At 40.6% G+C, this 15705-nt stretch overlaps 1 protein-coding gene across 16 annotated transcripts in view; it reads left to right on the top strand.

Moving 5' to 3' along the window:
• LOC110490933 (histone-lysine N-methyltransferase 2C) overlaps positions 1-15705 on the top strand; it is a 231504-nt gene that overhangs the window by 145266 nt on the left and 70533 nt on the right. For all 16 annotated transcript variants that reach the window (XM_090199401.1, XM_090199404.1, XM_090199405.1 and 13 more), the window contains 4 exons: positions 406-515; positions 2911-2988; positions 3348-3581; positions 8560-8682. In XM_090199401.1, coding sequence (XP_090055527.1) covers positions 406-515; positions 2911-2988; positions 3348-3581; positions 8560-8682 — 545 coding nt within the window. The remainder of the gene's footprint in view (positions 1-405; positions 516-2910; positions 2989-3347; positions 3582-8559; positions 8683-15705) is intronic.

Consider the following 15705-nt stretch of genomic DNA (forward strand, 5'->3'; position numbering starts at 1 on the left):
CTATCTTCTGGGCCTGAGTAGAAAGCTGTTTAATTTGGGCATGCTTTTCATCCAAAATTCCAAATGCTGCCCCCTACCCTAGAGAAGTTAAGGAAAGAAATTCCACAAATTAATAAGGCACACCTGTTAATTGAAATACATTCTAGGTGACAAGTTGGTTTAGAGAATGCCAAGAGTGTGCACAGCTGTCAAAGCAAAGGGTGGCTATTTGAATAATCTCAAATATACATTTTTGGATACTACATGATTCCATATGTGTTATTTTGTGGTTTTGATGTCTTCACTATTATTCTACAATGTAGAAATAGTACAAATAAATAATCCTTGAATGAGTAGGTGTGTCCAAACTTTTGACCGGTGGTGTGCATATGTAACTATCTAATCGTCTTCTCCTTCCCATGTCAGGTGGATCCATGCCTGCTGCCAGGGCCTGGTCACAGATGAGGAGGTGGAGAATGCAGCGGATGATGGCTTTGACTGCACCATGTGTCGAACGCACGCTCTGCCTTCACAGGGTAAGACTCCAGACCTAGCCCACACACGGTGAATGCTATGTGTATGATTATGAGGCCAATACCTTACATATAGCTGTATAGCTACAGTGGGGCAAAAAAGTATTTAGTCAGCCACCAATTGTGCAAGTTCCCCCACTTAAAAAGATGAGAGGCCTGTAATTTTCATCATAGGTACACTTCAACTATGACAGACAAAATTAGAAAAAAAATCCAGAAAATCACATTGTAGGATTTTTAATGAATTTATTTGCAAATTATGGTGGAAAATAAGTATTTGGTCACCTACAAACAAGCAAGATTTCTGGCTCTCACAGACCTGTAACTTCTTCTTTAAGAGGTTGTGGACAGGTGTCTTTTATACAGATAACAAGTTCAAACAGGTGCCATTAATACAGGTAACGAGTGGAGGACAGAGGAGCCTCTTAAAGAAGAAGTTACAGGTCTGTGAGAGCCAGAAATCTTGCTTGTTTGTAGGTGATCAAATACTTAATTTTCGAATGCAATTCTACTGAGAATGGGCGTGGCTTCGCAACATTTTCAGATTTGAAGAAAATGGAGTTAAATATGCAGCTAAAGTCCGACGAGAGAGGATACAAATTCATTGCTTTAACTCGACTATTCCCAAACTGGGGTACGTGCAATAAAAATGTGATTCACATTTTCAAACAGTCCATTTAGATTTTCCAATGGCGCTATACATCTGGGTGATGTTTTCTTTTCGCCTGAGTAGCCTCGTTTCACTGCCATGAATAAAGTGCAACCATCTAGTGTTCAGTAAAATAACACAATGTCAAATACAGGTAGCCTAGTCAAATAATTAACATCCAATCACATTAACCGTTACTCTCTTGTGGGAAACCTTCACTCTTGCGCAGACATTTAGAAACAAAACATACCCATTTGAAAAATAAGCCATGGGTTTTTATTTTTGAGTGAAAATTAAGATGACTTTTGAGTTGTAAGACATGTATAAAAACAACAGAAACCATGAATAAGAAGTGGCTATATGTGTCTTATATGGTGAGCTACCGAGGGCTAGGGCAAGCTCTGTACTATTTGTGGAGGACTTAATTCTTCTTGCTGCTGCGGATAAGGCTGGGGCAATGGTGGGGGAAATGACCAAAATACTACAGACAATTCCTTCATCAAACAACACTGTTTCACGACGCATCAGTGACATGGCAGGAGATGGTTTGAAACAATTACTGCTTTGCATACAAGCCCGTGAATTCTATGCTTTACAGCCAGATGAGTCAACAGACGTGGGGGGCCTTGCACAGCTCCAGGTTACGTCTGTTACGTTTATGGGGGGTCAATTGAGGAAGACATCCTCTTCTGCAAACCACTGGAAACCAGGACAACATGAGAGGATATTTTTTAAGTACTGGACAGCATTTTGACATCAAATGGACTTTGGTGGTCAAGATGTGTTGGTATCTCTACTGATGTTGCAATAGCCATGATGGAGACATAGTGGATTAGTGGGTATCTGTACTAATGATGCAAAAGCCATGACGGAGACATAATGGAGTGGTAACGCACGTGCAAGCAGTTGCTCCCGATGCCCCTTGGGTATACTGCAGCATCCACCGAGAGGCTCTTACTGCCAAGGGAATGCTTGATAGCTTGAAAGACGTTTTGGACACTACAGTGAAAATGGTTAACTATGTTAAAGCAAGGCCCCTGAACGCTCGTGTATTTTCTGCATTATGCAATGATATGGGCAGCGACCATGTAACGCTTTTACAATATACAGAAGTGTGCTGGTTATCAAGGGGCAAAGTATTGGCACGTTTTTTTTTACAGTATACTAAAATAAACTAATTGTATGTAGTGTATGTACTCATTAAGTTTTTAGTATACAGTATGTTAGTATGGGTATTCAAACACAACTTAGTTGTATATCCTATGGGTAAGGCCTTAAATGTAGTGTACAGTGTTACCAAGCTCATCGCAATGAATGCAACCAGCTCCACTCAATTAGCCCAAAGTCGTCCTCTTTTTTTATTAAGGGGACCAGCCTCAACCAAATTACAACAGCAGATGGCTAGATTTAAAATTCAAGCTGCAGCCTGTTCACTCACTCATTATATCAGATAATTCTTGAAATTGGGAACAGATTTTACCTCCGAGAAAATAGAGGGAGTGATGGAAAAAGGGAGGGAGGTGGAGTTTTATTTAAATAATAAAATGAATGAATTAAATCTCAATTAAATTATTTTATAATATAAAAAAAATAAGGAAGTATTCTTTACATTTGGTGGCAGCGGTGAAATCCAGTGTTTGATGTTTGATGCATTTATTTGTTTCATCTCCATATTACTGCTGTATATGACTTCAATGCACTGAAATCTAAATACTCAATCCTTTGACATTTTGCATATTTGTCATGCAGGCAAAGTGGAGGCCCTCCTATCTGACGGCTGCGAGGCCCCGATGGTGGCCCAGATTGTGTCTAAAACGAGAGAGCCAGGTAAAACAGCACTACCCTGATAAATCACAGTGCCATTTATCAAGTGGTGTGACTCAAATTAATCATTACTTTGTTTAAATGTTGTCGCTCGTTGAGTGTTGGACTCGCTAACGTAATATCCACGTTATGTGGACACAAGTATTTCAGTATTTGTAAACAAGATGGTCACATATGGTTTTAGACATGTACGTGGGAGACTGCAGGGAAAAGTGAATCACTCATGAGTATTGCACTTTGTATCTGTCTAGTACAACAAACAAACTTGTGTTCACAACACAGGGTAGTCCTCGAGAGCTACATTTCATACTTGTAAACAGGCTTGGTAGATTGATTAATTAACCCCTCCTCCATACCTCCAGAAATCCAGAAGACATACACCCAGGATGGGGTGTGTCTGACCGAGTCTGGCCTGTGCCAGCTGGAGAGCCTGGCAGTGCCCTCCTCAACCCGCCGAGGGCAGAACAGGCGGCCCAAACCCAAGCTCAAGCTGAAGATCATCAACCAGAACAGCGTGGCTGTGCTCCAGACCCCTCCGTACACCCACTACTCAGAGCTGTCCCAGGACGGGGACGGGTACATGGATGACCGCGGAGGTAAAGACTTCTAGGTGTTCACTATGGGTTGGCTTGGGGGTATTCCGCCTTGAGGAAAAAAAAGTTACAAAGTAAAAAAATAAATAAGCTTGTTCAAATAAACCCATTATTGGCTTTTTTTTGTAGATTGATATATTTGAACTAGGATGTAAAGCTCAGGTTTTCTCTTTCACATTGGCCAGGACCGGAATATCTGGGCTATTTTCTAAGGATAGACTTTTCAGTTAGATTTTCTTGGTATGACACAGGATGGGATCTGCATACACCCTTCCCTCGTTTCCATTTAATCAGAACGGTCAAAAGGAAAGACCGATGTTTGCCAGGAAGCAATGTTCCCTTCATCTCAAGATTTAGATGCACAGAAAAGGCAAACGAATTTAGTAATGCTTGACGTTTGCACTGAAACCTATTTGTCGGAAAGAGATGGAATGAGGAGGGAAACGGAGGAGGAAGGAGATGGGGGGGGGGGGGGAGGAGGAAAGGTGGGGAATGAGGGCAGGCAGGCATATAATGAATATGACTTGGAGAGAGAAGAAAGGCTTTTGAAAACAGCAGTCAGCAAATTATACCTCAATTGGCATTTTGGTGATGAGAGGAAGCTGGCCGGGGCTAACTGAATTAATCCCCAGCCCATCCATCAGAACCTGGCTCTCAGTGCAAGCAAGGGCTAATGATGAGAAATTAACCCTTTCCCGCTCACGCTATATTTGGTCCTCTATATTTAACTCACGCGGCGGGCACATTTTCAAGCCATGCCGAGAGGGAGATTTTCAGTGGCTGCTTTAGAAATCACATAAAACTATGTTGCCATGACTGTACACGGGTTTATGACAATGCACATAAATATAGATAGATTACATTAACCTTGTTTTGAAGTGTGAAGAAGTATCTCAGTATTTACTGTGAACTATGGTTGTGATCAGGTACTAGGGACTATTTTGTTATGTCTGTAGGTGTTATAGCCAACCACTGTAGATGTACCACCTCATGGCATTTAGAAAAATGTGAAATATGAACGAAAAAGTCAGCCTTCGACTAATCATGCATACATACAGTATGTACATTTGTGCATGTCCCATATAGTGGTTTGTCCTTTAAAAGTTGCAGCGTACTGCAGAATTCTATGGCACGTTATTTAAGTGCCAACCACTGATACCATTAATGCTAGTTAGTGCTAATTGGACCACCAGAGGGCATCTTTGAGAAGCATTTGATAGCCTTCAATAGTGGCTGTTCTAGAGAATTTAAAAACTTTTTTTGTAAGAACATAGTATATGGGACAAATTTTTAAGAAATGTTGCTTAATTTCATTAATATTATGGTGTTTCTATTCCAAGAAAAACGAAAAAGCCTCTGGGTTTCCGTTAGGATGGAACGGAAAATATGGTGCTGTACAACGTCACGGTCGGTAGTAGGCTACATACTGGGCTATTTAGCTAAATAATCCCTGTGTCGTGCGGGAGACCGGGGTTCAATTCCCTGATGGGGAGGAAGGAGTAGGCTGTCTTTGTAAATAAGAATTTGTTCATAACTGACTTGCCTAGTCAAATTAAGGTTACACTAAGAGCATAACATTTCTACACCCTAATTGTATAATTGTAGTCTAACCAATTTCCAAACGGAGATTCAGTGAAAATTAAAATCAAATTGATTTATCAAGACCAGTCCCCATGCTTGTCTCAGAGCAGCGCAAAACGGTGCTAAAATAGTTGTAGGCTATTGCTTCAAATCCTATTGCTTCTAACTTCAATGTGCTCTTTAAATAAATAAGACCTACACCACTTTTAACAGAACATTACTCAACACTAGTGAGACATGTCGTCTACGGTAGGCCTACAGTATATCGAAAAATATGACATGACTCTCTGCCAATAACTACATATAGAGGATTGGAGGATTCTAAATTAAAACCAAAAGCCGCTTCATGGGTCTCCCGGTGGCGGCCGGCATGGGTATCGAACCTGCATCTTTAGCATTTTGCACTGAGGGAGCCCCCATCCACTTGGGAGCCCTCATCCACAAAGTATCAAAATTCAGAGAAGTGTTGGAAAAGGTATATTGTCCTGCTAATAGCCCATAAATGGCTATTATCGTACTGTACATGGTGTCCAGGTCATAACCAAAACATTTCTTTATTAAGACTATCAGAAATAATATTGGTACTTGTTTATTTTGATCCAAAGCCATGAATGAGTGAGTCACTCAGCTTTATGTAGGTGCTAGCTATATGACTGTGCCATCAACTTGATAATATATAATGATATTTTGGAGGTTATTTTGTTTTCAAAAAAACTAAAGTGAGCGATTGTAATCTGAAAAAAGGCCAAAACAATATTTGTAAAGGCCAAAACATGTATTTCTGTTTTTAGAGGGAGAGAAACGCTGGGACAATTGTGTGCCACCCTATAGGACTCCCAATCACGATCGGATGTGATTCCTAATAATATATATTTTTTGTATTATTTGTTTTGTCTTTTCTGGTGGATTAAACTGAAATTGCAACCAATCACGGCCGGTTGTGATACAGCCAACCTAACTAAGAAATACATTTGACGATAGAATTCTCCCCCTATCTCCTTCTAGGCAATGTTTGAAGGAGTATTTTCCAGTCAGCAACAATTTGTTTACCTTCATTAGACAACTTTGTTCCAATATTTGTAATTCAGTGATATTTATTCCCATAATAATTTGTTATGGATTCATAACTAAACACATCTGCATTTTTGAAAGAGTATTTTATTATTATTTTATTTAACGAAAGCATAAAGATGCCATTATTAGTTACATTGTTTTAGTTTGAACGTACAGACTGGCACTAAGAACAACGGGAACGTTTCCCTAGTCAGCGGGGGTACACCCCCCCCCCCCTCCACCATGGGCTAGGTCCGTCTTCTGTGCGTGGCTCTGCGGCCCATCCCATGCCCCCTGCCCTCGTGCCTTGAGCCCCGCATGCTTTCAGTGGATACAGCTGGAGAACTGCAAGGGAATCCCATTGTGCGCCACTCGGGAGCCATGACCAATACATATTGTTCTGCTAATAACAAGGTTAATAATATATCTGTGAGAATATCCAAGGGGCTTTGTTTAAAAAAATAATTAGATTTTGTAGATTTTGTTTTCAAATAATGTAAAACGAGCGAGGAAAAAAGCCATTCTTGAACATGGGGTGAGACATTGTTACTAATTTCTAAATAAAGCCTTGTTTGTTATTTAGAATTATTTCTGTTTTTAGAGGGAGCGGAACCAAAAACCTACAGTCATCTCATAGGTCTCCCAGTCGAAGCCAGCATGGGTATTGTAGCAACACAGCTTGTACTGCTATGCAGTGTCTTAGACCGTTGTGCTACTCAGGCGCTGTACACCGTGGCCGGTCGGGAGTGGGTTACAGTACTACAGTAAGAGCGAAATAATCCTAAAAAAATCTTAGTGTAACAACAGTGTTAGTAAGTAATACTGAAGTTGTGCACAATTATCAGTTCTTATTTAGGTTTATGTCGCCCATTCATTGTCAGTTAGAGACACAGTAGGACCCAAAAGCATAATCGGTGCTCTAACTCCCCCTTGCGCTGGTCTGGAGCAATGAAGTGGTGACGCACTAAACCACAAATGACTAAGTCCTGCATCATAATCGCAAAACTTTTAGTGGAGCAACCACTGTATGTAAAGGATATATATCAATCATTACAACCTTTACGGGATCAGTGTCCCTATACCGGGACGGTTGAGCTAACGTGATTAGATAGACATGTCTTATATGAGCAGAAAGCTTAAATTCTTGTTAATCTAACTGCACTGTTTAATTTACAGTAGCTATTACAGTGAATACCATGCTATTGTTTTTGGAGAGTGCACAACAACAAAACACTTATCACAGCAACTGGTTTGATACATTCACCTCAAGGTAAATAATGTACTTATATTCAGTAATCTTATTCAGTAAATCCTGAGGGTCCCAGAGATAAAATGTAGCATAGTTTTGTTTGATCAAATCTATTTTTATATTCAAATGTAGGAAATGGCTTCTACAGTTAGAACTCCTGCTGTCTCTGGCTCCACACCCACCATCTAGATGTGTGAAAGTTAGTGTATAAGCTAATGACAAATCATTTATGACATTCCTGGGAGTGTGTAAACTTATTTTCTATTACCATATAATTTTTGTATGTTCTCAATAGTTATGTACTTGAAAATGTATCAATTGACCAATTCGGCACATTTGGGCTGACTTGATACAAAATATTGTCCATTATTGCAATGCTTCACTGGATCAATCTGAAACTTTGCACACACACTGCTGCCATCTATTGGCCAAAATATAAACTTCGTCTAAACTGCAATATTATATGATGGCGTTTCTCTTACATTTCAAAGATGATGGGGCAAAAAAATATATTTTATTTTTTTGTATTATCTTTTACCAGATCTATTATGTTATATTCTCCTAGATTAATCTCAGATTTCCATAAACTTCCAAGTGTTTCCTTTCAAATGGTACCAAGAATATGCATATCCTTGCTTCAGGTCCTGAGCTACAGGCAGTTAGATTTGGGTATGTCATTTTAGGCAAAAATTGAAAAAAAGGGTCCGATCCTTATTAATCCTGGAGATGCCATTTGCATTTATAATCTGAGAAATACTAAAGTGTTATCTCTAAGATGGTTATCTCCTAAAATAGTTTAAGTGGTTCATTTAGAATTCCAACACTAATGTACCGATGTGGCTCCTCATCCAGAGGTCTTACTCTGACACCAAGCCCACAAAGATGGCAGACCTTCCATCAAAGATGCATTGAGGGTTTTGTGGGTCACTAATATGTGCAGGGCTGGGTCATGTTCATCAAGAACCAAATGGGAGAAGTAGAGGTATTATCAAGAAATTCTAATTGTAGTTTAGAAAAAGTGTTTTCTGTTGGGTGTCCTAATGAACGTCTTCATGGTCTGTGTCCTGGTTTTAGTGACATGGTTGTGTTCCATTCCAGAAGGGGATCTCCTGATGGACTGTGACTTGAAGTCAGACTCCAGTCCGGAACGGGAGCCTGTCGACGACAATGCGAAGGGGGCCGACGGCAACAAGAAAAGGAAGAGGAAACCTTACCGGCCCGGTATGTTTAACATTCAGACCCTGGATCAGTTTTGTCTCTGAACTCCTATGGGTTGAGGTTCAGATCGGGCAAGATGAAGCTTATCTTACAACAGCAGGAACATCTTATGTTTAGCCCCATTAGGAGAAAAGAGAAGATAGGATGTTGATAGGGATGAATGGACAGGGGGAGAGCGAGAGGGAAGGAGAGTGGTGGATGATGGCAGTAGGACGAGAGGGGGATGCAGAGCGAGGGAGGGAGGGAGCAGACTTATGGGAGATGCAGAGGGAGGGAGGGAGCAGACTTATGGGAGATGAAGAGGGATGGAGGCAGGGATGGATGGAGGGAGGGAGGGAGCAGACTTATGGGAGATGCAGAGGGGGGGAGGGAGCAGACTTATGGGAGATGCGGAGGGAGGGAGGGAGGGAGGGAGGGAGCAGACTTATGGGAGATGCGGAGGGAGGGAGGGAGGGAGGGAGCAGACTTATGGGAGATGCAGAGGGAGGGAGGGAGTAGACTTATGGGAGGTGCAGAGGTAGGGGGAGCAGACTTATGGGAGGAGTGGAGGGAGCAGCCTTATGGGAGATGCAGACTTATGGGAGATGCGGAGGGAGGGAGCGGATTTATGGGAGATGCAGTTTGAACTCCTGCTGTCTCTGGCAAATATGCAGCTAAATACCATGATAGTCCCTTTACATTTGGGAACTTTACAGTCCTATTGATCAAACAACCATAAAGAGGTAGGCTGTCTTTCCTTATATGTACATCAACAACAACAAGATCAACAACTAATGCTAGCCAGAGCAAGATGAGCTCAAATCTAATGAAGGAACATTAGATAAACCCTCTCAAACTTTTTTAGCTAGTTGTGAAAGTTGCACTGGTAAACAATGGAGAACAGCCTGCTTGTCTTTCTGCAGCTTGCCTGCCAATGCATGCATTGTCCCAACCAAGTACTCAAGCTTACTGGTAAAGTTGGCTCGATTGCCAGCTACTTCCAGACACAAATGAGAGAACACCTCACTGGCCATTTTACTTGCCCTAGCAGAGCTGATTAGGCTGTTTACATGTTATTGAGAGCGTTCGCAACTAACTTATTACTTTATTTTGCCTACATTTACTGACACCGGTCATATTCAGTGGGTCTTGCACGGTTATTCTGCGCTCTGGCACACTCAGACGAGTGCTCTGAAATCGGGTTAGATTGCTAGCCAGAGTGAATTTGCAAACTCGAGATATGCTAACTGGATAACAGTCGTTCAGCATAGATAGCTAGCAAAGCGATTCACATTTCTTGCTAGCTAACCAAATGACACATGCATCTCTAGCTGTGTAGCCACACAAAAAAATGATACGAGGTCAGTTACTCACCCACTCCTTTATTGAAATAATGTCCTCCTAGCCTCTAGCTAGCGTAGCTATCTGGGTTTTTAGCTTGCTACATAAATAGATACGCTACCATAGCCTTAGTAACGTTTGTCTGTTTTTGTCCATAAATATTGAGTCATTGAAACTGTGCATCCCGAGTGGAGGTTGCAAACAATGGTACCGAGCCAGCTGATAGCAATATTTTATGGACTATCAAGAAATGTATTGGTGAATTATTTTAATCATGTATTGAACTGCATCCATCTATTCTGTCAAATCAAATGTTATTGGTCACATACACATGGTTAGCAGAAGTTATTGCGAGTGAAGTGAAATACTTGTGCTTCTAGTTCCAACAGTGGAGAAAAATCTAACATGTCATCTAACATTTCCACAACAACTAACTAATACACACAAAACTAAGGAATGGAATAGGAATATATAAATATATGAGAAATTACAGAGCGGCATAGGCATGATGGTAGAAAATACAGTATATACATGTAAGATGAGAAATGCAAGATGTGTCAATATAATTACAGTGACTAGAGATCCATTTATTATGGTGGCCAATGATTTCAAGTCTGTATGTAGGCAGCAGCCTGTCTGTGTTAGTGATGGCAACAGTACTTTAGTGTACGTCATGGAATGTTGAGTCAAATATAATTTTAAAACCTCATGAAGTTGGTTTTGTAGCATAAACTTGGAATTAGATATTTTTGACTGATATTATGATTGTCTGTTTCTTATCTGCAAGTAGTTAAAACGCCGTCAGTTCCACTTTAAATGTGCAAAACGCGCATTTTTGGACATAAAAATGTTATGTATGCCCATGGATTCTTGAAGAATATAACTTATAAATGCCTCATGAGCTGACACAGCCCAGCAGAATCTAAAATGTAAGATTGTTTTACTCCATGGTAATTGGAGTAAAACATGGTAATTGTAAAAACCCTATAGCCTCAAAACATTGTTAAAACGAAAAATGTTCTATTATGGATGGTCAATCCTTACATCCATATCTGTCTATGAATTTGAGAGTGGTTAGATTTCTCCAGACCCATCCCTCAGTTTTCTTTTACCAAAACAGAGGTGGGGTGTCCTCTTTGTTTCAACTGCGAATTGGCCCTTTGAAGCTCTCCCACTGAATGTGAAAGAGTCCTCTGGAAAAATAACATTGACTCATATATATATATATATACTCAATCGAATAATGTCCTACTGAAAAAAACACCTGGAAATTGTGTTTATATATGACCTTTTCATTTGCCTGTCTATATACAGTTGAAGTCGGAAGTTTACATACACTTAGGTTGGAGTCATTAAAACTTGTTTTTCAACCACTCCACAAATTTCTTGTTAACAAACTATAGTTTTAGCAAGTCGGTTTGGACATTCCAACAATTGTTTGCAGACAGATTATTTCACTTATCACTGTATCATAATTGTGGGTCATAAGTTTACATATACACTAAGTTGACTGTGCATTTAAACAGCTTGAAAAATTCCAGAAAATTATGTAATGGCTTTAGAAGCTTCTGATAGGCTAATTGACATCATTTGAGTCCATTGGAGGTGTATCTGTGGATGTATTTCAAGGCCTACCTTCAAACTGAGTGCCTTTTTGCTTGAAATCATGGGAAAATCAAAAGAAATCAGCCAAGACCTCAGAAAAATATTGTAGACCTCCACAAGTCTGGTTCATCCTTGGGAGCAATTTCCAATACACCTGAAGGTACCACATTCATCTGTACAAACAATAGTACGCAAGTATAAACGCCATGGGACCACGCAGCCGTCATACAGCTCAGGAAGGAGAAGTGTTCTGTTTCCTAGAGATGAACGTACTTTGGTGTGAAAAGTGCAAAACAATCCCAGAACAACAGAAATGGACCTTGTGAAGATGCTGAAGGAAACGGGTATAAAAGTATCTATATCCATAGTAAAACAAGTCCTATATCGACATAGCCTGAAAGGCCGCTCAGCAAGGAAGACTTCCATAAAAAAGCCAGACTATGGTTTTCAACTGCACATGGGGGCAAAGATCATACTTTTTGGAGAAATGTCCTCTGGTCTGATGAAACAAAAATAGAACTGTTTGGCCATAATGACCATCGTTATGTTGGGAGGAAAATGGGGGAGGCTTGCAAGCCAAAAAAACACCATCTCACCCGTGAAGCACTGGGGTGGCAGTATCATGTTGTGAGGGTGCTTTGCTGCAGGAGGGACTGGTGCACCTAACAAAATAGATTCCATCATGAGAGAGGAAAATTGTGGATATATTGAAGTAACATCTCAAGACATCAGTTGAAGCTTGGTCGCAAATGGGTCTTCCAAATGGACAATGACCCCAAGCATACTTCCAAAGTTGTGGCAAAATAGCTTGAGGACAACAAAGTCAAGGTATTGGAATGGCCATCACAAAGCCCTGACCTCAATCCTATAGAAAATCTGTGAGCAGAACTGAAAAAGTGTGTGCGAGCAAGGAGGCCTACAAACCTGACTCAGTTACACCAGCTCTGTCAGGAGGAAATGGGCCAAAACCCTTTGAAGGCAATACTACCAAATACTAATTGAGTGTGTCAACTTCTGACCTTCTGGGAATGTGAAATAGAAGCTGAAATAAATCATGCTCTCAACTATTTTTCTGACATGTTACATTCTTAAAATAAAGTGTTGATCCTAACTGACCTAAAACAGGGATTTTTTACTCAAATTAAATGTCAGGAATTGTGAAGAACTGAGTGTAAATGTATTTGGCTAAGGTGTATGTAAACTTCTGACTTCAACTTTGTGTGTGTGTGTGTGTACAGTGCCTTGCGAAAGTATTCGGCCCCCTTGAACTTTGCGACCTTTTGCCACATTTCAGGCTTCAAACATAAAGATATAAAACTGTATTTTTTTGTGAAGAATCAACAACAAGTGGGACACAATCATGAAGTGGAATGACATTTATTGGATATTTCAAACTTTTTTAACAAATCAAAAACTGAAAAATTGGGCGTGCAAAATTATTCAGCCCCTTTACTTTCAGTGCCGCAAACTCTCTCCAGAAGTTCAGTGAGGATCTCTGAATGATCCAATGTTGACCTAAATGACTAATGATGATAAATACAATCCACCTGTGTGTAATCAAGTCTCCGTATAAATGCACCTGCACTGTGATAGTCTCAGAGGTCCGTTAAAAGCGCAGAGAGCATCATGAAGAACAAGGAACACACCAGGCAGGTCCGAGATACTGTTGTGAAGAAGTTTAAAGCCGTATTTGGATACAAAAAGATTTCCCAAGCTTTAAACATCCCAAGGAGCACTGTGCAAGCGATAATATTGAAATGGAAGGAGTATCAGACCACTGCAAATCTACCAAGACCTGGCCGTCCCTCTAAACTTTCAGCTCATACAAGGAGAAGACTGATCAGAGATGCAGCCAAGAGGCCCATGATCACTCTGGATGAACTGCAGAGATCTACAGCTGAGGTGGGAGACTCTGTCCATAGGACAACAATCAGTCGTATATTGCACAAATTTGGCCTTTATGGAAGAGTGGCAAGAAGAAAGCCATTTCTTAAAGATATCCATAAAAAGTGTCGTTTAAAGTTTGCCACAAGCCACCTGGGAGAGACACCAAACATGTGGAAGAAGGTGCTCTGGTCAGATGAAACCAAAATTGAACTTTTTGGCAACAATGCAAAATGTTATGTTTGGCGTAAAAGCAACACAGCTGAACACACCATCCCCACTGTCAAACATGGTGGTGGCAGCATCATGGTTTGGGCCTGCTTTTCTTCAGCAGGGACAGGGAAGATGGTTAAAATTGATGGGAAGATGGATGGAGCCAAATACAGGACCATTCTGGAAGAAAACCTGATGGAGTCTGCAAAAGAACTGAGACTGGGACGGAGATTTGTCTTCCAACAAGACAATGATCCAAAACATAAAGCAAAATCTACAATGGAATGGTTCAAAAATAAACATATCCAGGTGTTAGAATGGCCAAGTCAAAGTCCAGACCTGAATCCAATCGAGAATCTGTGGAAAGAACTTAAAACTGCTGTTCACAAATGCTCTCCATCCAACCTCACTGAGCTCGAGCTGTTTTGCAAGGAGGAATGGGGAAAACATTTCAGTCTCTCGATGTGCAAAACTGATAGAGACATACCCCAAGCGACTTACAGCTGTAATCGCAGCAAAAGGTGGCGCTACAAAGTATTAACTTAAGGGGGGTGAATAATTTTGCACGCCCAATTTTTCAGTTTTTGATTTGTTAAAAAAGTTTGAAATATCCAATAAATGTCGTTCCACTTCATGATTGTGTCCCACTTGTTGTTGATTCTTAACAAAAAAATACAGTTTTATATCTTTGTTTGAAGCCTGAAATGTGGAAAAAGGTCGCAAAGTTCAAGGGGGCCGAATACTTTCGCAAGGCACTGTATATACAGTTGAAGTCGGAAGTTTGTGCACATTCCCAAGTCTTTTTACCAATCAAATCAGATCTCCTCACATCAGTCAAAAGACCAATTAGTGGGAACAAATATCAGAATTGGGCTGTCTGTTAAAATGCGGTGTGTGTGTAAGCATGCATGAATGTGTGTACAGTATGCAAATGTCTATGCCAGAGAGTCACAAGCTCTCACCCATGTCAAGTAGCTGGGTTTGACAGGGCGGGAGTGAAGGAGAATTGGTGGGGAGAGATGGAGAAGGGGTGTGTCTCTCCTGTTTGCCAGGTCACTTGTTATGAACTGTCACAGTGGAGACATTTTATTTCCACCCTGCTCTAGTGAACAGAGGCAAGTGGCTGCAGACATTCTCACAAATAACATACCAGTATCACACAAATAATGTATGTTTACTGCGTCATTTAAGGTGGATTACAAAGCTATTATTATGGGGTATACTGTGGCGCTATTACTTGATTGTGAACCTCTTTCATATGATAATTGTCTTAAATAATGTTTAATGAAGTTGTTCATTGCAAGATTAAAGTAGTTTTTCAATGGTGTTAAAATGTAAGTTTTAGTAATTTAGCAGATACTCTTATCCAGAGCGACTTACAGGAGCAATTAGGGTTATGTGCCTTGCTCAAGGGCACATCGACAGATTTTTCATCTAGTAATCTCGGGGGTTTGAACCAGCAACCTTTTGGTTACTGGCCCATCGCTCTTAACCGCTAGGCTACATGATGTTGTATGTTTTGTATTTTGGCTATTTTAAGTCTAGTGTATGGTGCCTTACTGGTGGTAATAGCATCTCATATCTTGGTGTTCTTATTTAGCACAGATGACGAGAGTTGGTTATCCATTGAATGCTCTGAGTTGTACTTCTCATAAGGGGGCGGTATCCTGGCAACTCTGAATTCAAACGGCTGTTTCCTCTCTTTTCCCTGCACATAAATCATCAAGTCTCCCCTCTCTTGCACTGCGGCAGCTTAAGGAAGGCTGGAAGGCTCTGTTTGTCTGCTTCCAGACCATAGGGGCTTCTCTCTCAGTACCAAAGCTATCCAGAAATAGGCTCACCCGAAATGCTCCCTTCTTTCTCTCTCACACTCTGTCTCTCAGGTCTAGTGGCTAGGAGATAAGTTCCCCAAACACTCTTACACACTCACTCTCTTACGTTTGCTCTCTCACACATTTTAATATATAATATAATAATATGCCATTTAGCAGACAATTTTATCCC

The sequence above is a fragment of the Oncorhynchus mykiss genome, chromosome 15 (genome assembly GCF_057628025.1).
Source record: "Oncorhynchus mykiss isolate SJ-2025 chromosome 15, ASM5762802v1, whole genome shotgun sequence".
NCBI lineage: Eukaryota > Metazoa > Chordata > Actinopteri > Salmoniformes > Salmonidae > Oncorhynchus > Oncorhynchus mykiss.